This window comes from Notolabrus celidotus, chromosome 20 (genome assembly GCF_009762535.1).
Source record: "Notolabrus celidotus isolate fNotCel1 chromosome 20, fNotCel1.pri, whole genome shotgun sequence".
In the NCBI taxonomy this organism is placed as follows: domain Eukaryota; kingdom Metazoa; phylum Chordata; class Actinopteri; order Labriformes; family Labridae; genus Notolabrus; species Notolabrus celidotus.
The window spans coordinates 10,304,785-10,321,136 of record NC_048291.1 but is presented as its reverse complement, the minus strand read 5'-3'; the positions used below and the strand labels follow the sequence as shown (position 1 = coordinate 10,321,136).

Genomic DNA, 16,352 nt, shown 5'->3' with positions numbered 1-16,352 from the left:
CCACTCAATGGCGCTAGAAAAAAACTACACTAGCGGGAGTACTCCGATACTCGCGGGAGTACTCTTGATACCGTCACATGCCACGGTATTATTGTGAGAATTTTGATACCGAAATACCGCGATATTTAGAATACCGTTACATCCCTAGTAAACAGGGTGCATCTCAAAGCTCTAAACGTCCATCCTCGCGTCTCTTCCTCGCGTCTCTTCCTCGCGTCTTAGTCCCGCTCACCAGAGATGCGAGGAAATGAAACCAGAGGAGAGAGGAGAGAGATTTGTATTTAGAGAAATGAGACGTCCTCTCCTCCGGAGCGTCACGTGAAGCGACGTCGGTTTGTGATGACAGCTTTAACGGCTGTTTGTGTCTGCACACATGTTCACTGTAATAACTCTGATTAATATAAACAGTAACAGAGCTCTGTCTCTGTTTTTACCTGTTTAACACACACTTGCACATGAAGAGAATCAGCTCTCTGTTTATTCTGTCCTAAAGCATCACGGATCGATTCACCGGTAAAATGCCTCAATATTAAATTATTTATTACTTCAAGGGAAAATATAAACCATGCAACTCTTTTCAAACCCTGTGCTCATTAATGATCAGCCTCATATGAAACTGTATTAACCTGATAGGAAACATAAAAAGTGTTTTTACTAACAGACAAACTTTACTGTCAGACTTCTCTTCATGAAGAAAATTAGAACAAATGGGGAAACTAACAGGAGGAATAACTGATCATTGATATATATTTTATCAATGATATTAGACTCTATTACTCTATTTCGTTAGACAGTGAATCTGACAAAAACAATCAGATATAACATCCATCCTCTGTAATGTTGAATTTATGATTTTGCGATCAGTATATATTGAGTTTCGGTTAAGTCCGAGCCGCTGCAGCGTCCAATCGGTGAGTGATGTCCGATAAGGGGGCGTGTCTGTCAGAGAAAAGACTTCCGCAAAGTCTGCTCTCGTGTTTCCTCGATTATCCCTCCTCGGATCAGTCTCCTCGCTCCTCGCTCCTCTCTCCTCCAGCTGCGTTTAGAGCTTTGGGACGCAAGTTAAAATGGCGCGTCGGTAAGTACTTCTGGTTCGGCCGAGGAGCGAGGAGTGAGGAGACTGCAGTTTAGAGCTTTGAGATGCACCCACAGAGATCGTAGCGGGGCCGGAAGCAGGCGACCGGCTATCAGAGAGACCACACTGCCTTCAAGCGTTTCGGCGGAGAATTGCTGCGTGACGCGGACACATCGCAAAAGTATGTGGTGCTCATGTCCGCATCAGTCCCTGCTGCGTGGGGGCAACACAGAAGTATAAATCAGCCTTTAGCGTAAGAGAATTACCCAGAGTTCATAGCATTGTGATGTTAAACACAGGATTCCCAGGGGAAGCCAGCAAGCTTAGAAGGGTAAACGGGCGCCGTAACATGAAATAACAAAAGTGCGACAGTAAAAAAGAAGCATGAAAGTTGCAATGAAATACAGTATAATTTATATATTTATAGTTATATAGCCTATTTATATATTTTAAATTGTGTGGTTAAGCAGTCTGTATGGTAAGAGCCTGGATCATATGACAAGTCAATTCCTTAACCGCCTTTAATTTGAGGAAAGTAAAGATTGTGCAATAAAAATTCCTAATATCGCTAAGGTGAGCTTCATGACGTCATGCAGGTCACGGCTGGCACCTGCCGCTCTAGATAATCAGCAGCAGTTGTGTGTGACAACAGATGTTTGTAATCAAGGTACCAGAGCAGGGGCGCTGAATGGAGGAGAAAAGTTGGGACGATTCTGAGGGTTCATGACTTGAAACTATTAAAAAATGTGTTGTACGGAAACGTTGGAGCACTGTTTGCTATTTTTCATGGGGCCCAAAACCCCCTGGACAGTTTTGAAAAGTGAGGCAAAGTTTTAAATGTTTTTAATTCTCATTCTGACATTATTTTATTCAAGAGACAAAACACAAAGCAGTTATATACGCCTACCTAAAAGGCAATGGCAGTTATATTGACAGAGAGCATCATGGAGGTTGTAAATTTCAACTTTTGATTCTTTTTCTGACTCTTGAAAATAGCCATCAACGAGAGTCATTTTCTTGAGTTGTTTGGCATAAGAAAAAACTACTTTGAGTTAACTCTTGGGAGTAAATTTAGTCTATAGTAACTTTAGTAAACTTTCCTTCTGCAGCAGTTTGTTTCCCTGAAGCTTTGCTCATTTCTATTTCAGTTAAGTTCAGCTAATATGCATTTCACAAACATCCATAATAGTTTGTTTTATGCACTGAAGTTAGTATGAGAGATGTTTTTAAACATTATGTACAACAAGATCAAAATGAGAAGGGATTCAAATTGAATTCAGAAATTTAATTGTGCTTTCAATTGATTAAATGTTGTTTTTTTTATTCGTTAGAAATGATGTTGTCAAATCATCAAAATTACCGTAATTGCACGTCTGGAGATTATGGAACTTATTCTGTTGAAGTGTTTATTCTGGATAGTTTGATTTCCCATCCAGCTTCACGTCTACTGTCACAGATTCAAAGCTAAATAAACTGAGAATCTATGAGTGTAAATATGATCAAACTGTTGTGTCAACACAATCACTTCCACTGAAGTGAAGCATCTGCTTTTCTTTCTGTTTTGGCACGCAGGTCTCTGCATCATCATTTCTGTGGAGGTAATGCGTCAGTCTGTTAAGCGTATGATCGACAGTGACGAGACCATCTGGATTGAATACTACTACTCCTGGTCCTTTACCTGCGCCTGCGCCTCCTTCACTCTCCTCATCCTCAGTGGAGCTGCCCTGCTACTCATTTCCATGCCCCACATGCCGCGTAATCCCTGGGAGACCTGCATGGACGCCGAGCCTGACACCCTAGATTAGAGACAGGTGATGCAGCTGGCATGTCTGAAGAAATGATACAAAATACAAGTGTTTTGCATCTTTAACCCTGTAATGACTGATCCTCTCCAAAATACTTTTACAGGTGTTTTCCAAATACTGAGGTTTGTAGCTTGATTTTCAACCTCTCCATTGATTTCAGTTTGTGTACGTAAAATATTAAAGAGCCACAGAGAGACTTGTAATGAAGTTCACATTATCTAAATATGATCAGGAAGGGATGCTTCTTTGCTGGTGTGTTCAAGAGCTGATGAATACTCAAGTAATATTCAACAGTCATCTCCAAAACAGCATCTTCTTCCAAGAAGGCATTTTCAAAATTCACATCATCTTTTTAAGAAAGGTCTGTGTTGAGTTATTTTTGTTTGGTGTTTGGTGCCTGAAGCAAATTCTTATCTGCTTACATTTGCCTCTCTCAGATAAGTGAGCAAAGACACAAGCTTAACTGTTGTTTATTAATCTAATTTTGCCTCAACACAATAACAAACAATGCATAATTGAAACAGTAAAGAGAGATCATTTTGTATTTATTTGTAATGTTGATTTTACAAAGATACACTAATCTTCTAATTCTGAGTTTTAATTTGAATATTTCTAAATTCAGACACTGAGTGAATATTCAGCGAACGACACCTTTTTATATGGTGACGATATCAATTTCAACTTCATTGAAATGCAGTTTTATCTCAAAATGAACTGTCACCACTGAACACCATTAACTTTGTTTAACCTTCATTCACTTGCAGTGATAAATTATTCATATCAAACCTTTTTTTCAGCTGTTTCTACTGTTTTCAATACAACCTTTCACGTCCTTTCCAGCACACAAAAAAATATATAATCTGCAAATGAAACAATGAAAATAATGAGAACTCAAAAGTGCAGAAATATGAAACTATTTATATGGATTAGATTATTGTGGCGAAGCTTGTACAGCTACATTCTTCATACTACACTATCAGCCAGATGTGACGACAGTGCTACAAAAAACAATTACGGCTTTATGATACCTCAAGAATTGACCATTTCACCTGGATCTGGATACAAAAGACAACAAATGACGAACAAAGACTTGACTGCTTCTGAAAGAAAACCAAACCTTTTAAAAAAATGATGTTCCGTTGGGATGTAACACTGATCAGTAGTCATTTGTAATAATAGGCCTCAGTGGATGCAGTCTCTGTTCTCTGAGGATTTTCTTCAGTCAATCTGAGCCATGATTGTCCAAAGTGGGACCATTATCTCAGGTCAGTGTTCATGACCCCTGGTGACAAGTCCAGCAGCTCTAATCCATAATATTGTCCCTAACATGAGCTTAGCCTTGGAGTCATGCTCTCATTTTTTCTTTACAGACACAGCTTGCTGAAGAGGTAGAATTAATGTAAATATGTTACCACACAAATTAAGTTTCCTGGAATGGCCAATGTTCAATACGACTTAGTAACAGACACTAGTGTTGTAGTACTCAAGACCGGTCTTGGTCTCGAAACTGGTCTTGAGACCGCTTATTCAAGGTCTTGGTCTCGGAATCGAAAGCATTTTTACTCAGTCTCAGACTGGGCGGACTCCGTATTTTATATCAGAGACGTCTAAGTTGTTTAATTAAGCAATAAATGGAAATTTAATAACATGCACACAACTAATGAGAAAAAAAGGCATGATTAAATAATCCTGCTCATCTACCGCTACGCCCTTGTACCTCTCCTGAGATCACAGGCAACAGAAAAACAGTTTTACCTTTAATCTAAAGCCAAAGTTAAACTAACGATGAGGAAAATGAAACTTAAGGAGTCAAAAGTCTCTCACAGCACGTCAAAAGAAAGGCAACAAAGACAAAAACAAACCTTGTTTGTTGCTGTTAATTGTATTTAAAGCAAACTTAAATAAAATAAACAGAAGTCTTTTATTTTGTTAACTCTCATGATGATTTTTCATTGATATATACGGTCTTGGTCTTGTCTCAGTCTTGCCCTGCCTTGGTCTTGACTCGGTCTCGATCCCTAAATGTCTTGGTTTTGTCTTGTTCTTGGTTAATGTGGTCTTGACTACAACACTAACAGATACTAAAGCAGGTCTACAAACTAAATCTATTCTCCACCTGTTGATGCGCTGTAGTAGGAGGACTTATCTGCAAAAAAATGGTACTTGTGTTTTTTTCTCCAAAACCAAAAATGAAGACCTATAGCAGCATAACTAGGAAGTAGTCTAAGTCTGAACCAAGCTTTATCTAAAAACAAGGTTTTAAAAGGAACCCCGTGTAATGACACATGTTGACCTTATTGGAATGACATTTTTATGTGTATGCAGAACAACAAAACATAATAGATTACGACATTGGAAAAAAAAATTGTTAGGTTCTATTAACTGCTATGCCATTATTGTTAGTTTAGCTGTGACCAACTTGTTGCTCCACTACTCCTTATGCAGGGACAACGCATGAAAAAAAAAAACAGATCAGCTTTATGAGCAGAAAATGGGACTTGTAAGAGGTTTATCTGCTGCAAAGCATTGAGAATGAATTTTCAAAATTTCCAGAAAGTTGCTATGTGTGTGATTACTGCAGATGCATTAGGAAATATACATGATCTATCCAGGTGTGAACAGCTTTGCCAGAGGCTGTCCACTTGTGATCAGATCAACCAGGACACACCAACGCATGAATACGTAGTGCTCATGATGTAAACACAGAAAGATAAACCAGGCTTTACCTCTCTGATCATTCTCATTTTGATCCACAGTGAGGGTAACTTCTTCGCCATAGTCCTCACTTGCACCAAGGTTAAATAAAAAATAGATTCACAGACGTCACTGCTGCAGGGAAGGTTGTGAAGGGAAGAACAGAGCAGCCATAGCTGAGCATCAACTTGATGTCACAGGGTAAATAATGTCAGCAGCTAACAAGTGTATTTATTCTTTAGATTTACTTAAAATTTAAAAATCTATGTTGTTGTTTTCTTGTCCTTAATACTTACAAAAGATAACAATGGTGATCCAATAAGTTCAACATGTCTTATCATGCTGGGTTCCTTAAGACTAATTTTACAGTCAGGAAGTGTCTTCTGCCTCCTGGACCCGGGCCAGTAGATGACTCCAAAGGAGGGGGGATTGATGTGTGAAGGCTCTACCTCCAATACAACTTTAAGAGGCGTATTACAGATTTGCAAAATTGCAGTACATAATTGGACAGTTTGAAATTCATAACAACAGTAGGTCTGAATTTATAAATGTTGGATACCATAAATACACCTTGAAAGGCCGTGGATGATTGCTTTGTAATTTAGAGAAATTTAGTAGCACTTGATTTTCAATATATATTTGCATTGATGTATTTTATATGTTACTTTTATTTGAAGCCATACAATTCTTACTTTCTGCTTTAATTTAAAAACACATTTGACTTAGTCTATAACATTTAGGACAGTATTAAAAAGATGATAATTTTATATTCCACTTTTTTAAGCATTGTTTATGACTGTAAATAATGCCATTAAGCTAAAAACTTTCTGTTCTGTAGACAACTGTTTGGCTGACGTCAGAGCAAATCTTTTTTTCAGATTGACAGACTGCCTTTTAAAGGGCTTATAAAGTCTTCTTATGTTCAAATATTAGATGAATTTTCCTATTCTAACACAAGCAATGAAAGTCATGTTTCATCAGAAAGCAGACATTTCCAATATCTTCTTTTCCTGTGCAGATTGAACATAACACAGGGGCCTCTTATTGTTACCAAAAACATCATTTACAACTAACATGTTATTTTCTGTGAGTCACTCTGGCCTTGATTTCATTCAGCAGGTACAGGTGAAGTGAAATTAAAGCTCCAGATATGACGCTGCTTCACACAGAACCACAAAAAGAAATTATTAAATTTAGCCCTGATGTTGTCTGCGAGGAACATTTTTCTTTTCACAATCATAACCGTCCTCTGTTATTGTACAGGTTTGTATTTTACAAAGTTTAAGTGACACCTGTACATTTTGTTCATATTTTATATTATCCCAAATAATCAAACAATTCTTACCATTGTATTCTGCTGGATGGGAGCAAACCATTGACTTGTACTTCAATTAAATTAGACGTAAAAATACAATTAAGGCTCTGTGAGTTTCATACACAAAATGCGTACAGTTTTGCATATTTTTTGTAATTACCATTATAACTACACCTGATTTGTTTTCTATTTTAGATTTGTGGATCATCTGTATAACTCTGTCATTGAATTTTCAAAAGAACCACTCTGTCACATTCACACCAGACATGAACAACCACACAATTTGCGCATCAGAATTGCGTGTACACGAGTGCTCAAGACGCAAATATTTGCAAGAGGGAGGGGGGGTTCCCAAGCCACACTAGTCTGTTGTTATCGAACAAGGTTGAGCACATTGAATGGGGAAGCCTGTTATGCTAAAGGGGGCAGAGCTAACTTCCTACTACAATTGATAGCTGACAGACAAACTTTTTCACAACTCACCAGATAATCCTTCTCCCTCTCTGTCCTCACAGTGTGCTTCTGTTTATTCCTGATCCAATAAAAAGTAGGTAGAGTCACAGAGTTTGGGGAAGCTGCACAGAGATAGAATCAAAGTGTCCCATATATTCCAGATAAGTGAATCTCTGCTGGTCCATACGTCACACCTCACGTCACTGAGTGATCTGCACGCTGATCGGCTATCTTGGCGTGATGGATTCGCTGGAGTTCAGATATCTCAACTCCCGCGAATGATTTGGGTCATTTGCGCGAATTGCGCCATTCGCGTCGCCCAATTGAAGCCATTCGTGCTGCCAGACCACTACTAGCATCTATTTGCGTCTCTACATTGACTTTACATGTAAGTCATTTGCGCGAATGATTTTATTCGTGTTTGGTGTGAACACTCCATTTAGGTACCATTGATATTGATGATGTTGGAATGACTGCCTGTGCATAGGACAAAGGAACCTGGGTGTAACATATGTCTTCATTTTGGCACGGATTTTTCAACATGAGCGTACCATCTCTCTCTCCAATTTGTAAATATATTCAATCACTTTTGTTCCCCTCTGTTTTTAATTCTGTTTGCACTTTAAGCAGCTTTACAGCTTTTCTCCATATTGTGTTTTATATTTCTTTATTTAAAGCTTAAGTGAGTCAATGGATGCATATTTATCCAGAAAATAAAAATGCTTTTTCAACTATTTTCTCTTTTACATCCATGTGTCACTGACTCAGAGCTGCTTCAGTTCAGGAACCTCTCGGCTAGATAATGTGTTTGAATTGAAAGACATACCTATTGGGAATGCACCAGAGACGTGCAGGTCAGGGCTCTTCACGAGTGGATGTTGTAGATGCATGAAGCAGACTGAATCATTCATGAAGAAGCCTTCACCTCAGAGCGCTGAGAGAAGCAGACACAGCTGTATTTCCCCCAATGGGGAATCCATAAAGTATGTCTTATCTTATCTTATCTTATTTACTCTCCGCCTCCTGAGATGGTTTTGAGTCCTGGAAAGCTCTCATCATGGTTAATACTGATGTTCAAACACATTACCTGTTTTAATACCTTTGATATATTATGTGTTTAATTAACCCCTTTAAATAACACATAAATATGTATGAAAAATGTTTTGTCTTACACTGTGCATCAGGACAGGCTAGGTCACAGCATAGTTTGTAGAATGTAACAGTTTTTAATGACTGATATCTGGAAAGACGTGGGTTTGATGGTGCGTTCAATTTGCCCCAGAGGTCGGATCCAAGCTGAGAATGACGTCACATCAGGGTTGACCTGGTTCCAGTTATGATTTTAAAACAAAGTCAGAATTTGCTAATGTTGTTATTAGCATTATTAGCTCATACCAGGCAGTAACAATGCATTAGGTGATAATAAACATGCAATAGCAACATGACAACATGTGCACAGATTAGACTTTTGGTTGAGTCAATAACACAAAACAAAACTAAGTTGCTAAGAAACACTTTTAAAAGTACTGCTTTTTTACAGTTGACACAGGGAGCAGCCATCTTGGATTTACAGCACAGGGATATTGAAGTTCCTCCGAGTTTCTGAGTTGGAATCCTGACTTTCAGGAGCTTTATGGATGATGTATTCGATGGGAATCTCAGAGTTCCTTATATAAACCCACCTTGTCAATCCTAAATTCTTCAAGCATCTGGAATACCATAAGTTCATGGGCGCCTTCTTACTTTATAAAGATGTATAAGGGTCTAATGTGAATTATATTATTTAAAACTGGTTTCAAACCAGGTTCCTAGTATTGTTATTCAAGTTTCTGAAAGCCATTTTAAGGTTTGATGTGGTCAAGCTCAGATATTGTTTACATAAGTTATTCCGTGAACCTATCAAAAGAGGTTTACAAGGAAGGAGTTAAGTACTATAATAATGTAGCACAAGCCTATGATGCAGAGCCAACACTGAGAATGGATTCACAAGAAATTGGGCTGTATTGCTACATGTGTGTGCTAACAGCTAACAGTGGTGAGGTTTGCAAAGAATTTCTGTAACTCACCATTCATTGACCAATTCAGATGAATATTTTCTGATGGCATGACCTCTACTACTTTTTCTGATCCTAACTCAGGCAGCTCAAACAAACTGATCAGGGCCTCTTATGGCTGCACTTATTATCACATGCATCGTTGTTGTGTGCAGAGCCAGACAATTGATAATCAAAATGAAGAAGAAGAAGAAGAAGAAGAAGAAGAAGAAGAAGAAGAAGAAGAAGAAGAAGAAGAAGAAGAAGAAATTCCCCTGTGAACGTAAATCTCAACAGTTTTTGACAGTTTCCGTCAAGGTGCAGTCACACCAATGCCTCCAGTTCTTCTCACCTTTGTGTCACTTTGTTGATGAGGAAAGCTGATGTTAGCAGGAGTCATCCAATCCTATGAGTCACTGCTACGAATGTTACGCTGTCAGTCCCTTTCCTGACCTCTGACTGAGTGCTGTCAAAGCTGTTACTATTCTCTGCACACAGCAGTACAGTACAAGCATTTTCCATTCAGCCGTGTCCCTCTGAGAGAGTGAGTTGGCAGGGAAGGTTCAAAATCACAGGGTTTTGATTTCTTCAAATCTGGTGGAAAAAAAGAACATGATATGAAAGAAAGAGGAATGATGGACATGAAGCAGAAGTGATGACAGAGAAACAAATAACACCCTCAAAATGTGCAGATGGACACGGCTTGGCTGTGAAAAGTGGTGGAGAGAACATGATCCTCAAAAGAGCCGTAAAGCTCTGTCAGCAGCACAGAGGAAACAATGAAAGTAAGAGCACTAAGACCAAACCTGAAGAGACTTAAACACACTTTAAGACCGAGTGCTCAGGTGCAATGTTATAACAGTTTGAGGCAAACATTAAATGGTTGAAATTAAGTGGCAACCTTTGGCCTAAAAATATGAGTCCAATGCGGAAGTGTTAAACTGCAGTTCATCGTAGATCCGCTTGAGACTGGCTCCGGAAGTACCGGAAACTACAAACACATGAATAGGAAAAAGACGATATTTACAGCAGAAATAAACATGTTTACAGCCAGGTACAAAAGACGAGTGTGGTCTGGATAGCTCATTTCTCAATCAGCTCACACTGTGAGGGGGATTAATTTTTTTCTAACGCAGCAATTTCGAAGATATTGAGATTACGAGTCTTCCAATGAGAGGCACAGCTGACTGCGGGAACCCTGCAGCTGTTGGCTAGGAGGCTCAAACTCCACCTCTTTACGTCACACTGGCTCGACAGGAGCAATATGGCTGCCGCCGATGATTGACCTCAAGCTCTTCAGAAACAGATGGGTGACGTCACGGATCCTACGTCCATATTTTATACAGTCTATGGTTGAGTGTGTGTCTGAATAGTTTGTTTTTTGGTCTGTTCAACAAGCCTTTTCACACATGCACAAAACTTCATAGAATGTCCCAAAACTGTATCTGTGAACATTTTTCAACACAACTTTGTGAATAATTTCTCATAAAATTCTGCAAGAAGTCAGGGAGAGAACAGAGGAACTGCTGTATTGAGGAAAATTCACAATGAGCAAGTGGACAGTGATGACCAGTGAGCATGCAATGAAGCTGCGTTATAATCACCTTTGCTTGCCAGTATGTTCTCTTCCACTTATGTTGTGCCAGTTGGTGACCCACAGGGGTTGACTGATGCTAATTTCATGGTGTTTTTGTGGCTGATATCCATTCTTTACCCAAGAAAGAAGCTGATCTACTCTACTGAACTAAGCTCTCCACCTCAGGGAGACAACTACACCCACACTCAAGTACTACTTTCACCCTCTTTCTCCACTCTGTATATGTATGACTGTATTCTCCTCCAGTCGTACCTGCTTTTCTCTCTCTCTCTGACACTCTTCCAGTTTCTCCTCATCATCAAATCACACATTTTTTTTGCCTCCCTCTGCTGACAGCACTCTCTTAGCTTAAAATCCCCAATTCTCTCCTTTCTTTTTGGCACTTCCTTCCTTTGTCACACATTTTTTCTTCATTTTTGTCGCTTTGTCTCTTCATTGCCTGTCTGCAGAATTTACCCCCCACCTTTCAGCACCTTGTTTCCCTCATTAATCCTCTTATTTTTTGTTTTCCAAGTCTCCCCCTCTTTTCTCCTCCACTCCTTTTTGTCATTTTCCTCCCTCCTCTTTGACGCTTTCCTCTAGAGGAAGCGACAGTGAGCCATTGGTTCATCTCCACCTTCCTTTTATCAGCTTTTCCTCTCTGCCTCCCTTCTTCACCTCCCCGCCCTCCCTCTATCTTTCTGCTCCAGTGCTTTCTCAAGCAGGCACTCTGCAGCCTAATGACTTGGATCGGTAGTGACTGTTGAGAGGAGATAGACCTGTAATAAGGCAATCCAACCCAGTGCTAGAGTGTAACGTGCTACCCGAGCTCCGTCTGTACAAAACTATACTCTGCTCTGGAGGAGCAGACAGAGACAAGTGTGGAGATGAAATATCTTCTGGGTGTAGAGTGCTGGAATAAATCACATGCATTTGCTGCTTTGATACTGGAAATAAAGGAGACAGTGGTTTGATTTAACAAGAAATATGGAATTTACTCAGACAAAGGAAAATATTACAAAGAGCAAGGGTGAAGGAGTATTTCCTAATAAGAAAACGACTTACAAAGGTAGAATTTTTTTCAAGTGAGGTTGTATGTATTGGCCACAGGGATTCCCAGTCTGCAAGGCGCCTTTGTTGAGAAAACTGCAGGACAGTGGCACAGAGGCGAGGCCACCGACCATTGCGGACAAGGTCAATTTTATCATGTAACTTAGCTAAGCTAATTATAAGAAAGTCAGACTCAAACACTAATTTCAGTGTGAGTATATGCTTTATTTAGATTTTTTTTGGTGCTTACTTTGCCACCAGAAAGCCAATTTGTTTGGAACTGTTTGCAAACAGTCGCTTTGGATAAAAGCGTCTGCTAAATGACATTGTAACATTGTAACATTGTAAAACAAAAGTATTCCTCAACCTGCAGGAGAGGGGAGAGGCAGAATAACATCTTTTTTGTGCACGTCATACAGCTGTTTCAAATTGTAGGAGCATGCAAACACCATACCCGAATCAACCACATGCCATGCATGTTAACACCTGAACTGATATCTTCAATCAGAAGGATTTTAATCATAAAGTAGCAATATTGTCCGTGTAAACGTGACAACTGTGTCAAACCGTGTGAAAAAAAAAATTGAGACTCTCCAAAAGAAAGTCATACGTGCCCTATCATGGTCTGATTACATTTCTCCTACCGGAACACTTTTCAAGCCTTATAGTCTTCTGAGGCTTACTGAGTACAATTACCTCCAGAATGCCTGTATAATGTACCAAGCAGTCCACAAATTGAACCAGAAATGGTGTGAGCTCATTCCAATCTACCTAAAAACCTACTTACTGGTAAAAAACGAAGGTTAAAATGTACCGGTTTTAGCATTGTATGCAGAGGGCCACAGATATGGAATGAGCTTGACAATGGATTAAAAGTGTCACATTCCATCTCCATCTTCAAGAAAAAGCTAAAATTACAACTTCTGGCAATTAATTATTAATGTACTGATCATATCAATGCACCCACTAATCTATGTATGTAACCACAACATTGGGAGTGTTTGTTATATGTCTGTCAGTATGTTGTTGTATCTTGTCTGTTGCCACTTTATTTGTGGGAAATTGGGCCCCATATTAAAAGCTTTAAACAGCTTCCTTGGGGTCACTCATTTCCACACATCCAACCATTGTGAAACGTTTACTGAATGTATATAGCTGTATATTTGTGATGATGTGTTTGACTAAACTGAAGTGAACTAAACTAAACTAAACTAAACTAAACCAAACTAAACTAAACTAAAGGTTATATATGCTATGCAGCTCCGGTTTGCTACAGGTATAAATGCCTACAGTGTTTTCAAACATGACCTGCCACACCCTTGGACAATCTGGCTAAACCTTTTATATAAGAAGGCATTTCTCAACCCCAAAATCTTAGCTATTTTTTAAAATTTGCTTCGGAATTTTCTGCATTTTTTTTGTTGCTGTGAAGCACTTTGTAACTTTGTTAAGAAAATTGCTATATAAATAAAGTGTATTATTATTATTATTATTATTATTATTATTATTATTATTATTATTATTATTATTATAACTATTTTTATTACCTTTAAAATGATTACTATTAAATGATTGTGAACCAGACAAAAAATGTTGGAACAGCATGCCTTTGTGAATTTTGTTATACATCATGTGACAAACCCGTTCCACAGCCATAAACATCTCTGTAATGTGTGCCATTCACCATGTCAGAAGTAGGTCTAGCAACACCATTAAATGTGACGGTTAAACGGTAAACACATCTGTGAATCCCAATACTGTTTCCAAGAACACAAACTACCAGATGCCAAACACAATGAAATACTGTGATGAGTGTGGTAAAACATACAGAACAGATTAAACCACTCACAAGTGTCCTCCTCCAGTGTGTCTATATTACACAATGTAGCCCATGAATGTTGTAATCAGCTCATTTAAAAAGACCTGCAGAAAAAGTATTTTCTTTTACTTTGAAATGCAGTGTAGCAATGGCAGACACAAAGCCAACTTCATGTGCCCAGTGGACAACGATGGTGAGCAGTTCTGTTTTAGCACATTGAACTGTGTGAGGTTATTTGTGAAGGGATTCAGAAGGCCAAGATACCATGGGTACACTTTTATCACCCACAATGCTTCAGGCTTTGACAACTACATTCTTTAGGAATATTTTGTGTCCCTTGGCATCATCCCTGAGGTGACCATGAAAGGCAGCAGTCGTGTTGATATATGACACGGTGCTCTGATAGGGCTGAATAGACTCCAATGTGTTTGTCTGAAACACCTGTTGCCATGGGTTTTGAGGATCTGGAGAAGAGATATTTTCTCCACATTCCACACTGTTGAAAGTGAGTTCTACAATGGACTACAAGTACCCTGATCCATTCTTTTAAGGTTAAGACTGTGACAGTGAGAGCCAAATTCATGAAGTGGTATTAAACAGTCTGCTATGAAGTGTTTAACTTTCAAGCTGAGATTCGGCACTATTGTGCTAATGAAGTGCTGCGCAAAGCATGCATGATTTATCATGAGACATTTATCAAGTGAACACAGCTTGATCCATTTGCTTTCCCGACACTTGCCTCAAGCTGCAGTTTTTAAATCATTTCCATTCCTCCCCAAAGACACACTAGCTCTCACTTATAGGGGAGCTTACACCAAACAGAAAATACATTCAGAACTGGGGATTTAGTGACTTCAGTATGTAGCTCAAACAGAAAAAATCATGTTAAAACATGCTCTCATCAGGGTGAGAACAACAATTTTGCCTGTACTTTCTCTGCTTTAATGCAGCAACAAACACCTGCTATGAATTTGCAGGCTGCATTTTCCACAGCTGTGTGACACAGAAATGCAATCTTGTCACCCAGGAGTCGTTGGAGGGGCTTGCACATGCTGATAGACATGCTCATGCACATATAACAGCAGCCTCTGAGACCATCAAAGGATGCCATCTCAAGAAACCAAACAGTTAAGAAGGTACAGGTGGTGTACAACAAATGCAGGGTGTTTCAAGATTACACCATACTGCCCCGTGGGGAAAGTGTTTAAATGGGAAAAGTCCATCCATCCATCTTCTTCCGCTTATCCGGGTCCGGGTCGCGGGGGCAGCAGTCTCAGCAGGGAAGCCCAGACACTCCTCTCCCCGGCCACTTCCACCAGCTCTTCTGGGAGGATACCGAGGCGCTCCCAGGCCAGCTGAGAGACATAGTCTCGCCAGCGTGTCCTGGGCCTTCCCCGTGGCCTCCTCCCAGTCGGACATGCCCGAAACACCTCCCCAGGGAGACGCCCGGGAGGCATCCTAACCAGATGCCCGAACCACCTCATCTGGCTCCTCTCGATCCGGAGGAGCAGCGGCTCTACTTTGAGCCTCTCCCGGATGTCTGAGCTCCTGACCCTATCTCTAAGGCTGAGCCCAGCCACCCTGCGGAGAAAGCTCATTTCGGCCGCTTGTATTCGCGATCTCGTTCTTTCGGTCACTACCCACAGCTCGTGACCATAGGTGAGGGTCGGAACGTAGATTGACCGGTAAATTGAGAGCTTTGCCTTCTGGCTCAGCTCTCTCTTCACCACGACAGACCGGTACAGCGCCCGCATCACTGCAGACGCCGCCCCGATCCGTCTGTCAATCTCCCGCTCCCTTTTCCCCTCACTCGTGAACAAGACCCCGAGATACTTGAACTCCTCCGCCTGGGGCAAAGACTCCCCTCCGACCCGGAGAGGGCAGGCCACCCTTTTCCGACTGAGCACCATGGCCTCGGACTTGGAGGTGCTGATCCCCATCCCCGCTGCTTCACACTCAGCTGCAAACCGTCCCAGCGCGAGCTGGAGGTCACCGCTCGATGGAGCCAATAGGACGACATCATCTGCAAAGAGCAGAGACGGAATCCCAAGGCCACCGAACCGGAAACCCTCCGCCACTTGGCTGCGCCTAGAAATTCTGTCCATAAAAGTTATGAACAGAACCGGTGACAAAGGGCAGCCCTGGCGGAGTCCAACCCCCACCGGGAACGAATTCGACTTACTGCCGGCAATGCGAACCAGACTCTGGCTCCGACAATACAGGGACTGAATGGCCCGTAGCAACAAGCCATCCACCCCATATTCCCGGAGCACCCTCCAAAGGATACCTCGGGGGACACGGTCGTAAGCCTTCTCCAGGTCCACAAAGCACATGTGGACTGGTTGGGCAAACTCCCATGCCCCCTCCAGCACCCTCCCGAGGGTATAGAGCTGGTCCAGTGTTCCACGGCCAGGACGAAAACCGCATTGTTCCTCCTGTATCCGAGGTTCAACCAACAGCCGGACTCTCCTCTCCAGCACCCTAGAGTAGACTTTCCCAGGGAGGCTGAGGAGTGTGATCCCCCTATAGTTG

At 40.7% G+C, this 16,352-nt stretch overlaps 1 protein-coding gene and 1 long non-coding RNA gene across 4 annotated transcripts in view; one reads left to right on the top strand and one right to left on the bottom strand.

Moving 5' to 3' along the window:
- The window catches only part of LOC117832201 (voltage-dependent calcium channel gamma-1 subunit-like), a 34,262-nt gene extending 30,630 nt beyond the window's left edge, over positions 1–3,632 (top strand). Inside the window, exon 4 of the mRNA XM_034711224.1 lies at positions 2,648–3,632. Coding sequence (XP_034567115.1) covers positions 2,648–2,880 — 233 coding nt within the window. The 3' untranslated portion in view covers positions 2,881–3,632. The remainder of the gene's footprint in view (positions 1–2,647) is intronic.
- LOC117832202 lies at positions 1,974–8,292 on the bottom strand. Of its 3 annotated transcripts, none has more exons than XR_004635163.1 (3): positions 8,169–8,292; positions 2,754–2,904; positions 1,974–2,665 (listed from the first exon to the last, which is right to left on the bottom strand). It is a non-coding gene; the product is annotated as an uncharacterized LOC117832202 (long non-coding RNA). The 3 variants fall into 3 exon arrangements; XR_004635165.1 differs by having other exon boundaries at positions 2,754–2,871; XR_004635164.1 differs by lacking the exon at positions 8,169–8,292 and adding an exon at positions 7,373–7,409.
- Positions 8,293–16,352: the final 8,060 nt, after the last annotated feature.